Genomic DNA, 18,623 nt, shown 5'->3' on the forward strand with positions numbered 1-18,623 from the left:
TTTAAGCAGTGGGATGCTATAGAAATTATTCCAGCTTGGGAGAAACATGACCAGATTTATGTCTTAGATCATTTTGGCAGCTTTATAGATGCCTGATTGGAAGGGAATAAAATTGAAAACAGCAAGACTACATAAGAGGCTATTGCAGTAGGCCAGGTGAGAGATGATGAGGGGTCCAATCTAAGGTGATAGCAGTGGGAAATGAGAAGAATAGACAGGTTTTAAAAAATATTTAAGAGCTAGAATTGATGGGACTTTGAGACTGATTAGTTATTAAAAATGAGAGAATGATATCCAGGTGTCTTGATAGGGTGATAGATAGTAATACTGAACCAAGATAGGGATTTCAGGAGAAACAGCCAGTTATAGGGGGGAAAAGATACATGCGATTTTCTTGATATGTTGAGTTTGAAGTACCTTTGGACATCCAAATGGAGAAATATCATAGACAGTTGGATGGAGATATGATATGTTTCTGGAAGTCAACAGAGAAGCCTGAGATGGAGATAAAAATTAGGAATCGTCAATTTACAGATGACAGTTGAAACCACGAGAGTAGATAAAATTGTCTAGGAAAAGAGGAGAGTCTATGCTACAGGGAGGAAGCAGAGAAAAGTATCTGGCTAAGGAGACAGAAAAGGAATGATCAGAGAAATAGGGCAGAAAGAATGCCATAACCAACGTCAGGAGAAAAGAAAAGTTCAAGGAGGAACTGGTCAGTAGTGCATTGTGAAGCAGTGAAAAGACAGAGAAATGTTTTTGAATTTGGCACTATGTGGGTTACTGACTGCTTCGGCACTGCAGTTATATGTGGAGGCAAAAGCCAGATAGCAGTGGTTTGAGGAGAAAGATTTCTTTAAAAAAGTGGACACATTGGTATGTAGATGACTTTCAATAAGCTCAATTAAGAATGAAAAGATAGAGAAAAGGTAATGTCTGGGAGGGAGTTACAATTTCAAAACTGAGCATGTTTATAAAATAAGAAAGAATCTTTGTAGAAGAGGTTAAAGGTATAGTGAATAGTTGATGTCCCCAGATAGGCTATTATTTCAAGTTTTAATCTTTGTCAAGACCCTTGTTCTCTATTTTACCCTGTAGAATGGAAAAAGTAGTACATTTAATAAGTTTTTTCCTGAATATATCTCTAATGATTATTTTAAGCATATTTTAAATGTCTTTTTCATACTTTTAAAAGACACTAATATATTTTTTAATTGATAATTCAGTTTTATATTTACCTGACAGTATTCATCTTCCAGCTGTCCAGGTGCTTTTACATGTTGCTTAATTTAATTTCCCATAGTACTTCATAGATTTTCTTTCTTTTTTTTTTTTTTTGATTTATTTTTTGGCTGTGTTGGGTCTTCGTTGCTGCGTGCGGGGTTTTCTGTAGTTGCGGCGAGCGGGATCTGCTTTTCGTTGCGGTGCGATGTCTTCTCATTGCGGTGGCTTCTCTTTTGTGGAGCACGGGCTCTCGGCGAGCGGGCTTCAGTAGTTGTGGCTCGCAGGCTCAGTAGTTGTGGCTCATGGGCTCTAGAGCACAGGCTCAGTAGTTGTGGCGCACAGGCTTAGTTGCTCCGTGGCATGTGGGATCTTCCTGGACCAGGGATAGAACCTGTCCCCTGCATTGGCAGGCGGATTCTTAACCACTGTGCCACCAGGGAAGTCCTAGATTTTCTTTATTTTGAGGTATTACTAGGCTAAAAATGTTACTAATAAAATTTTTTAAATTGTAATTGACTTGTTTCATTGAAAAGATTTCTTTTCTTTCAACAATTATATACACATTCTTGAACTGGTTGATTGCAAACAGTGTTTTTGCTTATTTATCTTGAATTTTTTTAAAAAGCACCACACTTTGTCTAATATATTTAATGTAAACCTTAAGGCCATAAATGCAGCTGCCTGGTTGCCTCAATAGTTTTTATTTTCTTTTATCAAAATAGTTTTTAAAGAAATAAATGATAGGGAAATAAGAAATAAATGATAGGGAAATAAGTGTACAGCATGCACATTGTTTTTATCCTGTGATAAAATACTTTGAGCTACTCTCCAAATTTAGGGCTGTGGGTACACACATTGACAGCCCTTCTGTGCTAATTAGAAAGTATTTGAATAAGCACAGTTATATCTGTCATGCATTTTGTTTAGTTTGAACAATATATTTTAATAAGTAGTTTTGATTTTCCTTTTATTTATATCTCTGTTATAACCAGTATATTTTAAGGGGGAAAATCCTCTTTGGACATATTTCTCTTGCCTCTTACTAAAACTAACAAATTTGTCCCGTTAAAAATATTTAGGCCAGAAATTCCCCCTTCTTTTATTAACAATAACAACAATAACAAAAGAAACCCATAATCTTAACATTTAATTTTTGAGAGGATATGAGGAATTAATTTTGCCTGAGTTTTAAATTTTGGCCATGACTATAGCAAGTTACTTTATATTCATTTTACAGTGATAATCATTAAGTGGAAGTTGATAATGCCATTAAATTTGAAACTTACACCTATAGGCAATTGTGCATCTGTCAGACACTCATTTTCTACTCTAGATTTAAAGAAATAAAAATGCTAATTTGTAGGCATTAGAAACATAAATGCTAATTATCCATTATTTTATATAAACAGACTTCTTTTGACATTAATAAAATGTTTACTCACAGAAAGAGACTTGTGGATGATCAGAAAGCAGTGAAACAGATTTTACTAAATCTACTAGGGTAGATTGGGAATGGAAAAACTGGACCTGTCTTGCATTAAGTATTATTCCCTTAAGATTATATACTGGGCTTCCCTGGTGGCGCAGTGGTTGAGAGTCCGCCTGCCGATGCAGGAGACCCGGGTTCGTGCCCTGGTCCGGGAAGATCCCACATGCCGTGGAGCAGCTGGGCCCGTGAGCCATGGCCGCTGAGCCTGCGCGTCCGGAACCCCTGCTCCGCAACGGGAGAGGCCACAACAGTGAGAGGCCTGCATACCGCAAAAAAAAAAAAAAAAAAAAAAAAAAAGATTATATACTGTCACCAAGTTGAAATTTTATTTCAATAATATCATCTTGATGATAGTACATCAAGCAATATTTTAAATTGCCATTAAAGGTACTTTGACAACTCTGATTTTTATTAAATAAATATCAAATGATTGAAGACTGCTGTATTAGTGGGACAGATAAGTTCAGTATTCATCACAGTGGACTACCTCTGTATATGTCGTACTTTAAATTCTAGAAAATAAAGTTAGTGAAATCAGACTTCATTTAGATTTTTTTTATATTCCTTAGAACTAGTTATCACTCAGTTGCTTAGAATGAAGTAGCTAATCCCCTTTTCCCCAACTACTAGTCTAGGTTCTTAAAGTTAGTGATGTATTTCATCTTTTGGAAGTTAAACACTATTTAATTTTTATTGCATATGCTTACTTGTTCTACTCTCCTGCTAACCAAATCAATATCTATATTTCTAGTTACATTGTTTTCTAACTCAGAATTGTCTATGATAAAAATAACTGACATTTATTGAGTTTTTAATATGTAACTGGCACTGTGTTAAGAATTTTGTATGTATTATCTCATTTGTTGTAATTTAATGAGGTGAATACTAATGTAATCCTCATTTTACTGGTGGAGAAACCAAGACTCCAAGAAATATGTAAAGACAAGTAAAATAAGTGGTAGAGCCATATTTGTATATCTGTTTCATTAATTCAACTCATATTAAATGCCTGTTACCTTGTAGCAAATACTGGGCTTGGCACCAGTTTGCATGAATGAATAAAGCTAATGCTCCCTGTGCTTGGAACAGAGTTGATTAATAATAATAATAATGATAATAATAATAGGGTTGATTAACCATAATAATAACAACATAGACACTTACATTACATTTTCTTTGTGCCAAACATTACTTTGAGCAATTTTTATATGTTTATTTACTTAATCCTCACCAAAGCCGTATACAACAGGTACCATTATTATCCCCATTTTCAGATGAGAAAACTGAGGTAAAGAGAGGTTAAGAAACTTGTCCAAGGTCACACACTGTGTGTCTGTGTTAGAGATGTGATTCAAATCCAAGCAGCCTGGTTCCAGTGTCTGTGATCATAACCACTGTCCTTTGCTTCATCTAGCAGTAAAGACAGGTGATGAGAAAAATAAATACAAGTGTCCTAAGTGTTATAAAAGAGGAAGTAAGGTTCAGTGGGGAGCATATGAATGAGTCTGTCTCTTCTGGTAGGGGGCCAAATAAGGCATTCCTGAGGATGAGACATTTTAGCTGCAATCTGAAAGATGAGTATGAGTAAGTTAGGTCAAGGAGAGGGAGGAAAGGGGATCATGAATAGCGTGTGCAGAGGCTCTGAGATAATCACATTAGAATGACTAGAGGAGTCCCAGTATGGCTGGCGTTTGCTCTGGCTTCAAGAGATAGGTAGAGTCCAGATTGAGAAGGACCTTTTAGACTTTTTTAATGTTTTAGATTTTAATTTAGGAACAGTAGGAAACCAATGAAGGATTTAAAATAGGGAACATGGCCTGATCTGGTTTGTTCTGAATAGAGTATGAAAAATTGGTTAGAGACTAATAAATCACTTAGGTGGTTCTTCTGGTAGTAAGGATTTTGACCTGATGATAGAAGTAAGGTAGAGATGTAAAGAGATTCATGACATATTTCAAATGTAGAGTACGTGGGATTTGATGAACGAGGCAAAGGATTGAGGAGGAGTCCAGAGTATAAGTTGCAGTAACAACTCTGGAATTTCTATGTGGGGGGGTGGTTTAGCAATGGCAATCTGCTTGGAGAGAGCAGGGTCAGGGTGTGTCTTAAATCTGTTTTTGTTTTTTGTTTTTGTTTTGTTTTGTTTTTTTGCGGTACGCGGCCCTCTCACAGTTGTGGTCTCTCCCGCTGCGGAGCACAGGCTCCGGACGCGCAGGCTCAGCGGCCATGGCTCACGGGCCCAGCCACTCCGCCGCATGCGGGATTCCCCCGGACCGGGGCACGAACCCGCGTCCCCTGCATCGGCAGGCGGACTCTTAACCACTGTGCCAACAGGGAAGCGCTTAAATCTGTTTTTATACAGTAAATGCAGTGTTTTGACTTAGATTATACATTTATTTGTGGTGGTTTGGGAAAGGTAATAATAGAGACTAGCAGGTGACATTTCTAGGGCTGCAAGGGTAACTCCCAAGTTTTGACTGAGTACAATTGATTGGCTACTTCCTGAAACAGGTGACCCTGGAAAAGGAAGAATATATGGGAGAGGATATGTAGAAGGAGGTGGAGATCACAAACTTAGTTTGAATATGTTGATTTGAGTTATCTGTGTGAGGCATCCAAGTAGGAAAGTCTGTTGGGCAGTTGATTGTATCGTTGTGGCATTTAGCAAAGATGGCAGAGCTAGAGAAGTAAATTGGAGAATTTTCTGCATGTAGATGATAATTGAAGGTATGAAAGTAGATGAAATCATCTAGGATGAAAGTAAAAAGTGAGACATCTAAAACATCTCAAAAAAAATCAGAAAAAATTCCAGAATTAAAATTTTGCTAGAGGAGAGCTGATAAAGGAGATGGAGAAGTAGCAACCACATTGAGAGGTAATAGGTAAAGTAGAACAGTGTGATGTCATGAGATCAAAAGAAGAGAAATTTTCAAATCCAAGAGAGTTGTCTGTTTGCTGCTGAGAGGTCAAGTATAAATGGGTTCTAAAAATTCTCCACTAGATTAATCAACACGGAGGTGATCAATCTCATTAGTGAGGACAGTTTCACCTGGCTGATAGGGGCCAGAGTAGAGTAGGAGAAGATGAAAAGTACTTCTCAATGGAGATGAGAATTAAGAAAAGTACTTCAAAACGATAAGCAAGGAGGACAGTAGCTGGAGGGGAAAGTGGTTAAAGACAGTGTTCTCCTAAGCTGTCTACCTCATTCGTTCATTTTCATCTGAAAGTCACATTTTGTCACATTTTTTCATCTGGAAGTCACATTTATTCAATCAGAGTATGACAGACAGGTTTGATTTTTTAATAGAGAATATAGGTGAGGAAACAGTCATAAAAAGAAAAATCTTAGATGAGAATTTTGGCAGGGTTTATGTGCCACATGGGTACGCATTTTTACTTATTTTCTATGTGTTCTCCCTCCAAACTGAAAGTGAACTAGGAATAGAAGACTTTTATGAACAGAGGGGTATAAGACTAGCAGTTCTGAAGTACAGGGAAAGAAAGCCTAGGTAGCATAGGTAAAATGACTACTACATTTCAATCCATACATTTTAAATATTAGAGGGAAAATGGAACCAGGCATAGTCTGAGTCTGTATGTATCCCAACCCCACGTTTAAGTTCAATTCATATTTCCGTGTTATGTCATGAAAAAAGGTATTGGATTAAAATTATTGTCATTGATACACAGGTTGAGTTTTGATTGTCAGGAAGAAAATTTGACTAGGATATTATTTCCAAAAGATTACATAGGAGAGATTTCCTAGTAAATATCAGTATTAAAGTTGCACTTTGTTTTTGGCTTTCATAATTAACTATTGTTAATTTCTGGGTAAAGTCAGATTGCACTAGTGAGAACACTCAATTTTAGAATAAAAGCCTTGCTTCACAGTCACCTATGTGGTGGATAGGAGTTCTCTGTTTAGAATCTACTCCTAGAAACAGTTTCTGCACTTTGAATCAGAATATGCTTCCTTATACAAATGATTGGAAGACCTGGATATCCAGTAGTCTGAGGTATGCAGAAAAGTTACAGGTTCCTGACCTATAAAATTGGAAAGTTTGCATTGGCCTAGAAATTATACTTGAGAAATTTGCCTTTTCTTCTATGTATGCCAAGCAAGTTGGGGTGCAAAATTTGCGGAGATAGTTGAGCTTTATCATTGCTATGTCAGTGCTTTTTCAGAGGATTTCATCATATATTTTGTTTCCTTTTAGATTGATTTTTATTTTAAACATTTGGCAAAATCGAAGGAAAAATATTGACAAGTTCCTTGTGCAATAGAAAATCCCTGAGGCAAAGAATATATGGTTTCTATATGATCCACAGGATATCTAAGCTACTGTAGATGATTAATGGATGATTGTACAGTTAGAATGGTGACCCAGCAGCAGAGAAAATGTTGGGCATAGTGGTTCTAAACAAATTATTGTGGCCATATGCTACTTAATTATCATCATTTTGATAACTTTGTTTAAATTTACACATAGGATGGGCCTCCAGGGATATCCTAGCTAAAACACCAAACATCCATATCAATATTTAGATGATATACAAACCTAGTTACCAAGATAGCATATTTTATTACTACTTTCAGCATGTTTTTTTAGAACCACAAATGATTAATTTCATAGTTGAAATGCACAGATTGAATGGTTTGAAAATATGTGTATTAACCAAAAAAAAGTTTATTTGTGGTTCTTACTGTGAATCAAAGCTTGAAAGATACCTAATTAAAGTTCAAAGAAGTTGCTTTCAAATTGTATTCCAGCCCATTCTGAGATTTTTTTCTGAGCCAATGCATTAATCTGAAAGGGCTCTTTTGGGAAAGGAGCTCTTAAATTTGCTTCCCAGAATCTTATGTTACTGACTATTCACTTCTAACTCCAAAAACTCTTTTACAGGATATTGTCTTGATTTTTATGTGGTTATGACTGTGCTTGCTAAAGCATGTTTTTTTTTGTTTTTGTGTTTGTTTTTGCGATACGCGGGCCTCTCACTATTCTGGCCTCTCCCATTGCGGAGCACAGGCTCCGTATGCGCAGGCTCAGCGGCCATGGCTCACGGGCCCAGCCACTCCACAGCATGTGGGATCTTCCTGGACCGGGGCACAAACCCGTGTCCCCTGCATCGGCAGGCGGACTCTCAACCACTGCACCACCAGGGAAGCCCTAAAGCATGTATTTTAATGGCTGGTCATTTGCCTGGATAGAGACTGCTCTAAGCTACTAACATCATCAGTTGTTTTTAATAATTAAACTACAAAGCAATATATATGGCCATCTTAGCAGTGTTGAACAAGTTAAAACTGATTTTTCCCCCCCACTACACTGTCCTTGTGCTGAGTGCACCACAATTAATTTTATTCTCCTATAATGTTTTTAGAGTGAGAAGAAATAGTTCAGTCTTTCAGTGCCCTGGAAAAGATACAGTGTAGTTTTCCAATACTCTGATACCAAAGTGACAGTTTGGACTACCAGAACTTTTATCAGTTAAAGTTGCTGTTATGAATTATACATCACTTCTGAGAGATAACAATACCAGCAGTTGATATTTCTTAATTAAAATATTTATTTAAGGAATCTTATTTTCTACTGAGTATTCAAATTATTTCCAAGATAGTATAGTAAGTAGCAACTTCATATAGAAAGAAACTTAGGTTAGTAGAGAAAAAGAATCTAGCTCATTATCATCATTTCATCATCTATAAAATGGAGATTAAAATATGTGCTACAGAGATTTAACAAAGGATACATATATATCCTGGGACATAGTAATGTTCAAGAAATTTTGGTTATTGTTATGATTGTGCGTTCTACATAAAGTCATTGGGTTTGGTGAAGTTCTAAACCCTAAGGCTGTTAAATTAAAATCTCTGCTTGTTAAGCAAAATATTTCAGTAATATTAATATATTTCTGTGCATTATATAAGTAAGGCTTTGAATAATACAGTTTTTAGAATGTGTTTGCTAATCCAACTTTTAACACACAGAGCAAGTTATGGAAAATTAAAATGGTTACAAATATTTCTTCAAATAAAGTAATAATAAAATTTATTTTTTAGTTCTTTAACGTAGATTTTTTATAGACCTTTTTAACTTAAAATATGCACTTTATCAGAAACAATTTGTTAATTAATTTACTAGTAAACCAGTGATCTACATTTCCAAGAAAATTCAATTTGATAGGTTGTATATGGTCAAGAAGAGGAGTATTAAACTAGGAAGAGTAGAATGGAACAAGGCTCGGAAATGGATTTTTAAACCTCGGTTATACACTTCCATTAATGCCTCAGTTGAAGAAACCATGTTCTACACTGCATAGTGTTTCTGCCAGAGACATTATTTATATGCAGTCTACAAGGAGATAACTAGACTAGGGGTCTGAAGTATTTGTTGCTAACAGAAATAATGTGATGGGCCAGTTTTACTCCAGGCTGATGACTTCATTGACAACTTAAATGAACAAATTCTGTCAACTATAGTCACTTTATAAATTAAATGAGTACTATTACTGTGTTTTACATGATTTTTACTATATTCCAGAGAGATTAAATAATAACTTGGTAGTAGATAACCTAAGAAGAAGGTTTGAATTAACATTGATCATCTCAGGAAGCTTCTTGCTTTTGGAGGTTGGGGGTACTCTTGGAGGTTGGTAGATATTTTCTACACCATTTTGACCTCTTAACAGCTAGCTATTTGTCTACTATATTCCTTTAGTCATAGCATGCAAATATCTATAGCTGCCTCTAATTTTACTCAAAAAGGAAGTTTTGATACAGCATTTAAATGGCTTCTTTTTTTAAATTTTTGTTGGAGTATAGTTGATTTACAGTGTGGTGTTTGTTAGTTTCAGGTGTTAAATGGCTTCTTAAAACTTATGCTCCCATAATCAAGGTAGATCTATGAAATTTAATCCTACAATTCTCTCACACCTGCTTTTTCCCCCCCTATTTCTTCTCTACTTTAAAAGAAAAATAATAGCAAAGCACTTTACAAAATGTTGTGAGAGATAATGAAAGAAGTAGCCCCAGCTCTACCTCTTAGTTTCCTTGATCATTCATTCAGTCTTTCAGCTATCTTCACCAATTCCAGATCCCTAAGGATGACTGTGGTTTGGGCAGCAGTGGGACAGAAATTTTAGCAACATAACTAAAGAATAAGGGAAAACTGTATGTGGACAAATGACTAACAGCACATTTTTCAAAGATTGTCAAGGATAGGACAGATATTTTAAAAATCCCGTTCAGGAATTCCCTGGTGGTCCAGTGGTTAGGACTCTGGCATTCACTGCCGAGGGATCAGCTTCAGTCCCCAGTTGGGGAACTAAGATCCCACAAATCATGCGGCGTGGCCAAAAAAAAAAAAAAAAAAAAGTCGTGTTCTTGATAATTTTATGTAAGTTAAAATATGTTAGTTTGGTTATTTTATCAGAATGCCATTTGGTAAAATACATCCTCTAAAACATTGAATGTAATATTGAATCTTCGAAAGTCATAATGGATTGTTAATTCTTTTTCCAGCAGCTGTTTATATCAAGGACCTAATCATAACAAAAGTAGTACAGAAACAAAGTGAATTTGTCAGTTGGTAGGCCAGCTTTATAATTGATTCATACTATTATTTTCAAATAGTAATTAATGTTATAGGAGAGGATTTCTCAGGAGTTTGAAGTGAAGACGTAAGAATTGATAATCCTGAGTTTTATCAGCTTGGCTTCTCATCTCTTGGGGAGAATCCTTTTTCCTTTCTGCTACAGTTCTGTATTTTTAAGTCTTGTTAATTGTCCTCTCACAGGATAAAAGCTAGAGCAGAGTTTCTATGAGAATCTCTTTTAGTAAGTGCTCCACCGTCTTCAAGAGGAATGCAAAAAGATATGTCCTTCATTGCAATATAAAGTGGACCTAATAACCAAAAATCCTAAGTAATTTTGATTTCATTAAGTTGTTAATGCTTTTGTTGATACCGTTTTCAAGACAGAAAGCTTATTTTTAGTACTATTACATCAAGTCCTTGAACTTGTATCGAGAAAACAATTAGGACACAGAAGAGTTTCTTGTATCGAGAAAACAATTATGACACAGAAGAGTTTCCTTTCTGCAAGCGACTGGCAGAAATGTTACATGTTTGATTATATAGCAGTTTTTATTCCCTATATATTTTAATGATCCCCCAAGCTGTTATTCATCATAAAAAGAAAAAAAATTTAAAGCCTTATTCAAATTTGTCTTTGAATATCCATGTACTCCTTTTGGGGGGGGGAGGGGAGAAGTGACTTCAAAGTGGTTTGTATCCATTTCTGTAGAGTTTCTTGATTTTTATTTACCATTTTACAAAGATTTTATATGTTGAGATGGATGTATATTATGATTATCACCTATAGACTCTTAAGGTGGAATTGCCTTTCCATAATTTAGAAAACAAAGTTCTTGCAAGATTAGTCAGGAGAAGAGGATGGAATTATACCAAAACGTACGATCTTATAACATAGAGTTTTAGAAAATAACAGAGCACAATAAATTTTCTTCTCCCGCCTCCTTCCCAATAGTGTACAGGCTGTAATCCCTCCCTAGATTATAAGTCTATGAATTTGAAAGAACAGAAAGAATTTGATAGCATTTAATTGCAGCAAAGTTTTTACTAAACAACTTCTTTTGGAGCCCTTGCATCTTACTTCTCAGTGTTTCTGAAGGAGCCAATGATAGTTATTCTTGATGCTGTAGCAACTGAAGAAAAAGATCCTGAGCGTTCCATTAAATAAAAGTACCAAGTTTATAAAGTATGTCATTGCATGTTAATATTCTTTGATTCCCTAAAAACTAAATATGGTTCTCAAATGTGTGTGATTTTCATCTGAATCAAAGGGAGTCATGTACACAAAGCTAGAAAATGATGCAATGCCACTTTTGAAATATAGAGTGTTTCTATAACACTTGCTTTGAACTTTAAGTGAGAACCATGCAGATGTGAGAAAGAGTTATGACAAGGACAACCTAATTTAAGTTTTATAAATTTTAGGAAATGTCATCTTTTTATTGGTTTCAGAGACTTTTTTCAAATGTTTTAAACACAATTTTCAGATAACAATAATGAAAAGCTGAGCCCCAAACCAGGGACAGGTGAACCAGTTTTAAGTTTGCACTACAGCACAGAAGGAACAACTACAAGCACAATAAAACTGAACTTTACAGATGAATGGTAAGTTAATATTTTTGTGAAGATGTTCTTAGCCATTTTGTAGGATTGTATTAGATATTATTTTTAGCACTTCATCATCTTTGTTTTGCAATAATACATTGGTTCTCAAACTTTAGTGTGCTTCAGGATCACTTGGAGAGCTTGTTAAAACACAGATTACTAGACCCCACTCTCAGAGTTTGAGATGGAGTCAGAGAATTTGCATTTCTAAAAACTTCCCAGGTGATACTAATATTGCTGGTCCTGGGATATTTCTTCTGATAGAAAATGCAAAAGATAAAAATAGTCAATCACCAATAGACCACCAGTGCAAAAATTAATAAACCTAACATTTTGGAGCTTTTTGCAGTCTTGGTCCTATGTAAAAGGTATGTGTATGTGTATATATACGTATATATTTTTGGTTTGAGTTTTAAAACATGATTTTAATCATACCTAATATATTCAGTTCTCCCCTGCATTTATTTGAGTTAACTTTATAGTAAATATTCCCACAATACTACTTAGTTTTCATAAGTATTATTTTCTGTATAACAGATTCCATCAAGTGGATGTACCATAGTTTTACTTAACCATTTCCCTTTAATTAGGCAGTGAATTTATTTGTTTATTTTTACCAAATAAAACTATAATGAATATCTTTGTTTACAAGCTTTTTCCTACCTTTAAGGTTATGGATTTGGGATATTTTTCTAGAAATAAACTATATCTAGATTGAAAGATATTACAAAATTATTTTCAAAAGGATAATCTGTTATTACATTTCTCCCAGCAGCATATGAAAGTACATGTTTTGCTGTCTCCAGACCAATGTTCAATATATTCATTTATTTGTAACATATATTTGATTTTTAAATTATTTTTATTTAATTTATTACTGGTGAGTTTGAACTTATTTAATAGTTGTATAGATTCTTTTTAATGACATTTCTGATTATATTTATTGTTCATTTAATCTAGTTAAATCTTACATTAAAAAAAAAATCTAGTTATGTAAACTTCTTAAATTCTTTGCCACTGTCTCATTGCCTTGTGTGTGAGAGAGACAGCACCCAAAATTTTGTATTTGAATTTATTACTATTATTATATAAATTAATATATAGATAATCAATCTTTCTTAATATATAATTAATTATATATTAGTATAATTATATGTGATTAATACAGGGTGATTATATTAATCATTTAATAACCAATATATTAATTATCCTATATGATTAATATATTATTATATTAACATATTTAATTGTATACTATTATATATTATGTTAGTATAATATATAATATTGCATATAAATAATATATAATATAGTTATATATTGTTTATTAATATATAATTAATTATATGTTGATATATGATAATATTTATTCCAATTCACTGGTTTCCATTTGTGTTTCTGTGTGTTTTTAAATATTAAACGCTTCAATTAAATAGGATTTTCACATCTTATTGAATACCTTTCTACATTCCAAAGACTGTTCTAGACACTGGGAATGCATCAATGAAAAAAATAGACAAAAATATCTCTGCCCTATTGGAACTTACATTCTAGGTATGGGAGGCAGACAATAAACATAATAAGTGAATTGTGTAGTATGTTTGATGGTATTAAGTGCTATGAAAGAAAATAAGACAGGTAAAGATGTTTGGGAGATCTAGGGAAAGGGTAGGCATCATTGAGAAGATGACATTTGGACAATTTGAAGGGTAAGAAGGAGTGAGCCATGCATACATCTGGGGGAAGAGCATTCTAGGCAGAGAGAAAGCCAGTACAATGGCTCTGAAGCAGAAGCAGTCTTAGTATGTTCAAGGATCTTTAAAAAAAAACACAATGTAGCTGGAGTAGAGTGACCAAAGGAGAGAGTAGTAGCAGATAAGGTCAGCCAGGTAAGTGAGAAGGGTCTTTAAAAGGTTAAAGGATATCTCTGGTTGCTGTGTAGAGAATAGGCCTTAGGTAGAAGCTGGGAGACCAGATAAAAGGCTTTGGCAGTAAGCAAGATGAGAGGTAGTGGTGTCTTGGACCAGGATAGGAGCAATGGAGGTAGTCAGAAGAGATTGGATTCTAGATATATATTTGAAGGTACCGTTAATAGAATTTCCTTAGGAACTCTAGTGTTTGACCTCAACTTTTAAAAATAATGATATCTATGGCCCTTTTTCTTAGTACATGATTTAAGATCACAGAAGATTGTCATAGTTATTCTTAAGTCTTTTCTATTCTCATGTTTCTGTACAGAAGGGACTGATATCTTACAAACAATCTCATCTGAACATTTTTTAACCAAACATCTTTAGTCCCACTCTTCTTTTGAATGCTACTTTTCCTTCTTTAAAAACTGACCATGAATTATATTCTCTTATTTCTTTATCAAAAAAGTAATTAACTTTTTTCTGATTATGAAAGTATTCTGTATTCATTGTAAAAAAAAAAAAAAATTCAAAAGAGTATGCAGTCTTTTTCATCTATGCCAGCATGGTGTCTTGCTTTTATTTTAGTTTCTTTGATCCAGATAAGGCAATTGAGCACACTGACCAAGAGTTTGGGCTCTGAACCTGACTAGCTGTTGAACCTCTCTAAGTATCAGTTTTCTCATCTGAAAAAGGGCATATTTAATAGAACCTACCTCAGACTTTGTTGGGAAGATTTAATGAGAACATGCAGAAAAAGTACATAGCACTTAGCACGTGATAGGCTTTAAATAATTGTTAGCTACAATAGTCATCTTTTATAAATTGCCTTTCAAGTCCTTTGCCCAGTTTTTTACTGTGGTGTTTATCTTTTTCTTATTGATTTATAAGAGCTATATATTATAGAATTAAGTGAGGGTAATATCATTTGTCTTTCATTCGTTGCAGATATTTTTCCCAGTTTGTTGTTTGTCTTTCAGTTTACTTATGGTAGTTTCGCTTTATGGTTTCAGCCTGTGAGCTGATACTCCTTGTCCTTCCCAGGATTAGGGGGAAAGTTTCTTCTTGTTTTCCTCTTATAGTTCTGTGATTTTATATCAAAAATATATGTTTAATCCTTTTACAATTTATTTTACCATAAAGTATGATGTAGAGCTTATAGCTCAATTTTTCTACATGGCTTTTCCCTTGTCCCAGTACCATTTATTGAGCAATCTAGTCGTTTATCTGTGATTTAAAATGCCATATTAACACACGCTAAATGTATTTACTTGATTACTTTGTCTTTTCCACTAATGGCTCTGTATTCCTACATCAATGCCATAATGTTTTAATTATCATAACTATTCTACATTGAGCATTTTATTTAAGCCTGTATCATAGCTTTCTCAATGGGAAAAAAAAAAGATTTATATATCACATTGGCTTCTCTTTACCAAAATTGCTATGCATTTCTTTCTGGCTAAAAAGAAATATGTGTTCATTGCAAAAAAAATCAGAATCTAGAGAGAAATTGAAAAAAATCACTTACAGTAATCCTACTGAGATGACATTTAACATTGGTGAATATCCTTTCTGACATTTTTCTCTGCTCATATACCCATGTAGATATACGTTTTTCTTAAAACTATATTATATATGGATGCCCTTTTAAAAAAATCAAATTGACTTCTGCAATTAACCTAAAAAGATTTTTATAAAATTTTGACAAAAGTTCCATGATAATTTGCATTGTTTATTGAGTCACTGCTGTTTGTCTATAATTAACGTTTTTTAAGTTACTGTAGCTGTTCAATTTCTTTTTCTTGTTCACATCTATACTATATTTAAGAAATTGTTGCATTTCTGTGAATTTAATTTTAATCTTAGTCAGATTGTTATACATTTTCCTCTATTTTCCTTCCCACTCAGTCCCCTTCTTACACATATGTCATGATTTGTCACAGAATGTTCATTGAAAATTATTTATTTAAATTGGTCTGGTATTCTGCTCTAGCTAAAAATTTTAACAGAATTAGGATCATCATCAGGTAGGTATTAAAACTAAAACAGAAAACATTATCCTTCTACAAAACCATGGTGCTCAATCACTTGCCGTATTTGAACAACAATCTATAACTGGCAGTGGTCCACAGAGGGCAGTTCAAAGACCAAAGAAATTTCCAGGCCTCTTTTCAAGTATTAATTTAAAAGTAGCCTAGAACAACAAAGTCTAAAAGGACCTATGATCAGAGTCTATAAAATCATTAAGAATTTGAATGTGGTGAACCATCTGTAGTGAGAACAAGAAGAGAGATTATATAATTAAGTTAAAATTCAGTAGAGAGACTTGTAAAAATATATACCAGATCGTAGAAGCATCAAAATAGTGAAGAAGTGGTCCTTTCATATTTTTAAATCTCTTTTTAAATATTAAAGTGGATTAGAATAACCACCTAGACTTTCTAAAGTGATGTTTTTCAAGTACTATTAAAATAATAAATCCTGTATTTTATTTGTAGTCAAGTTTTTTGATCAACTTCTCTAGTTGTAAAATATAAAAATTATCCTAAAAGTTCATGTTTATTAACTTCTTGGTGGGATCACTTATCTTGTCTTGATGGTAGGAGCAGTACTGCCTCAAGTTCTAGAGGAAATGGGAGCCACTGCAAATCTGAGGGTCAGGAGGAATCCTTGGTCCCACAGAGCTCCATGCAACCATTAGGAGGAGAGAATGAAGCAAGTAAGATGTTAATTTTGTTTTTGTCATGACAAAACCCAGTGTTGGATGTTTGCCTATTTTTCGGATACCTCAGTGCTACAGTTTTGTTTCTTGTTTTTAATCAATTACTTTTGCCGCAATAGTCCAGTTACTGCTGTTGATAAACAGATAACAAACGCAAAAGATAAGGACCTTAAGCATTTAAGATGGGGCGTCACAGTAAAGCACAGTTCCCCTCTGCGGACACAGTGGCCAGGATAGATGGTCATCATACTGACAGTACGTTAGATAGAAATGTTGGTTTGAATTATCTTTACCATTTTTATACCTAGCAGTGAAATACAGAGTACCTATCTGGATTTTTTCAAAGAGTATAGGTGGTTTATGGAGGGAAAAAAGGGATAAACTTTAAACAGGTTATGAGTAAATCCTGTTTCATATAAGAAGTGCCATTTAGAGTATGTTTTTAGAACCCTTTCCTAGAATAGTTTTATGTGATCATCAAATGAAATTTAGGGGTTAGTATAGCCTAGAACAGAGTAGATTTTCAGTACATACTTGATAAATGAAGGAATAAATGAATTGTTTTTCATTAAATGAATACATACCTCAGTATAACGGAGCTAACAAGAATAAAGTACGTATAAGATAACTGTCTGGTAAGCAAATGTCCAATTAGGAACAAAAAAGACTGATCCTTCATGGGTCTTGGAATGAAATCCAGAAATAAGTATTTTCAATGGCCAAACAGAATTTATGGTGGGGCTAACTTTACTATTTGTTCTTGATAGTTCAAATTAGACCAAATGCATGACAAAAGGGCAGAAAAATACTCAGTTTTAAGTTTAGATTCTCTGAAGTTTAGAGGAAAAAAAAGCAAGATTGAGAAATGTCAGTTGTGAGGGCTAATCTAAAGCAGTGATTCTTCACATGGAGTTCATGAAGGTCCACACATAGGCTTTAGGAAGAGGCAGTGGGCACAATTGCACATTTCTTCCTAATAGCGTTTTACAGTTTTGTGGGTACATACATAGTATTTGCATTACACTGGCAGGGCGAGGTTTTTATCTGAGTGTCAAAAGTTTCTACGACCCCAAAAGGGTTAAGAACTGCTTATATATAGGAAAGCTGGAGTATTCAATTGGTGTTTATTTTTCTAAAAAACAAAATTAGGATTTAATGATAATTTGGTTGAATTCCCAGAAGCTCCTGAAGAATCATCAGAGGATGTGACAACACTTCAGGGAGGTACGTCTGCAGAAAGCACAGTTCAGAACAGTATAGATATAGGTGAGTTGTCATGTTCTTTTTAGATAATTCCTTCATATAGGAAAAAGAAGCCTTAATCTGTATTAGTCTCTCCAGAGTTAGAGACCATTTCCAAATAGATGTGTTGTGGAATTTTGTTCTTCATATAGGGGGATTAGACTTTATATTAGAAATTGTCTAAGTGTCAGCTCTGAAGTTAGATTAAATAATTAGTGTTGCCAACATGACCAATTGTTACTACTTATTTTCTGACAGCACAATCAGATAAGTTTACTTTTGAGCCATTGGATTCCGGTTCAGGAGAAAGGAATGACTTCAATCTTGATAGCCCTGGTGGGGTTCCCGAAGAATCCACTTTGTCTGAAAAAGGCAAGGAACCAGGAACTTCAGATCAAACTAGCACTGAAAGTGCTACCAGTCAGAGTACCAGCAATCCCGAACCTCAGTCACAAACAGAAGCCATTGGGCCTTTGGCTCATGAGGAAACATTGGCCAGGGACTCTGCTCTCCAGGACACAGATGACAGTGATGATGACCCAGTGCTGATCCCAGGTGCAAGGTATCGAGCAGGACCTGGTGATAGGTTGGTAAATTTTTAATTAACATGAACTATAAAGAGTATAATTCACAAGCCTTTGTTTGAAGTCACATAAAGGAGTTTCTCCATTTTTGACAGCTGTTTCGTCTAAGGGTGTCTCAGTCATATAAACTCATAGAATTGTCTAAATTATAAATAATTTCATGTATTACATTCTTTGAGCAAACTGTGGAGAATAGAATGTCTCATTGCTCTGTATCTTCAGCACTAAGGCTTGGTCCTCAATTTACAG

At 34.4% G+C, this 18,623-nt stretch overlaps 1 protein-coding gene across 8 annotated transcripts in view; it reads left to right on the forward strand.

Moving 5' to 3' along the window:
• The window catches only part of DCAF6 (DDB1 and CUL4 associated factor 6), a 172,380-nt gene that overhangs the window by 110,948 nt on the left and 42,809 nt on the right, over positions 1-18,623 (forward strand). For 7 of the 8 annotated variants that reach the window (XM_082649067.1, XM_082649069.1, XM_082649064.1 and 4 more), the window contains 4 exons: positions 11,796-11,913; positions 16,430-16,545; positions 17,728-17,814; positions 18,049-18,376. In XM_082649067.1, coding sequence (XP_082505193.1) covers positions 11,796-11,913; positions 16,430-16,545; positions 17,728-17,814; positions 18,049-18,376 — 649 coding nt within the window. The remainder of the gene's footprint in view (positions 1-11,795; positions 11,914-16,429; positions 16,546-17,727; positions 17,815-18,048; positions 18,377-18,623) is intronic. The other variant, XM_082649066.1, reaches the window with a different exon arrangement.

Source organism: Grampus griseus (genome assembly GCF_964374135.1).
Source record: "Grampus griseus genome assembly, chromosome: 1".
In the NCBI taxonomy this organism is placed as follows: Eukaryota; Metazoa; Chordata; class Mammalia; order Artiodactyla; family Delphinidae; genus Grampus; species Grampus griseus.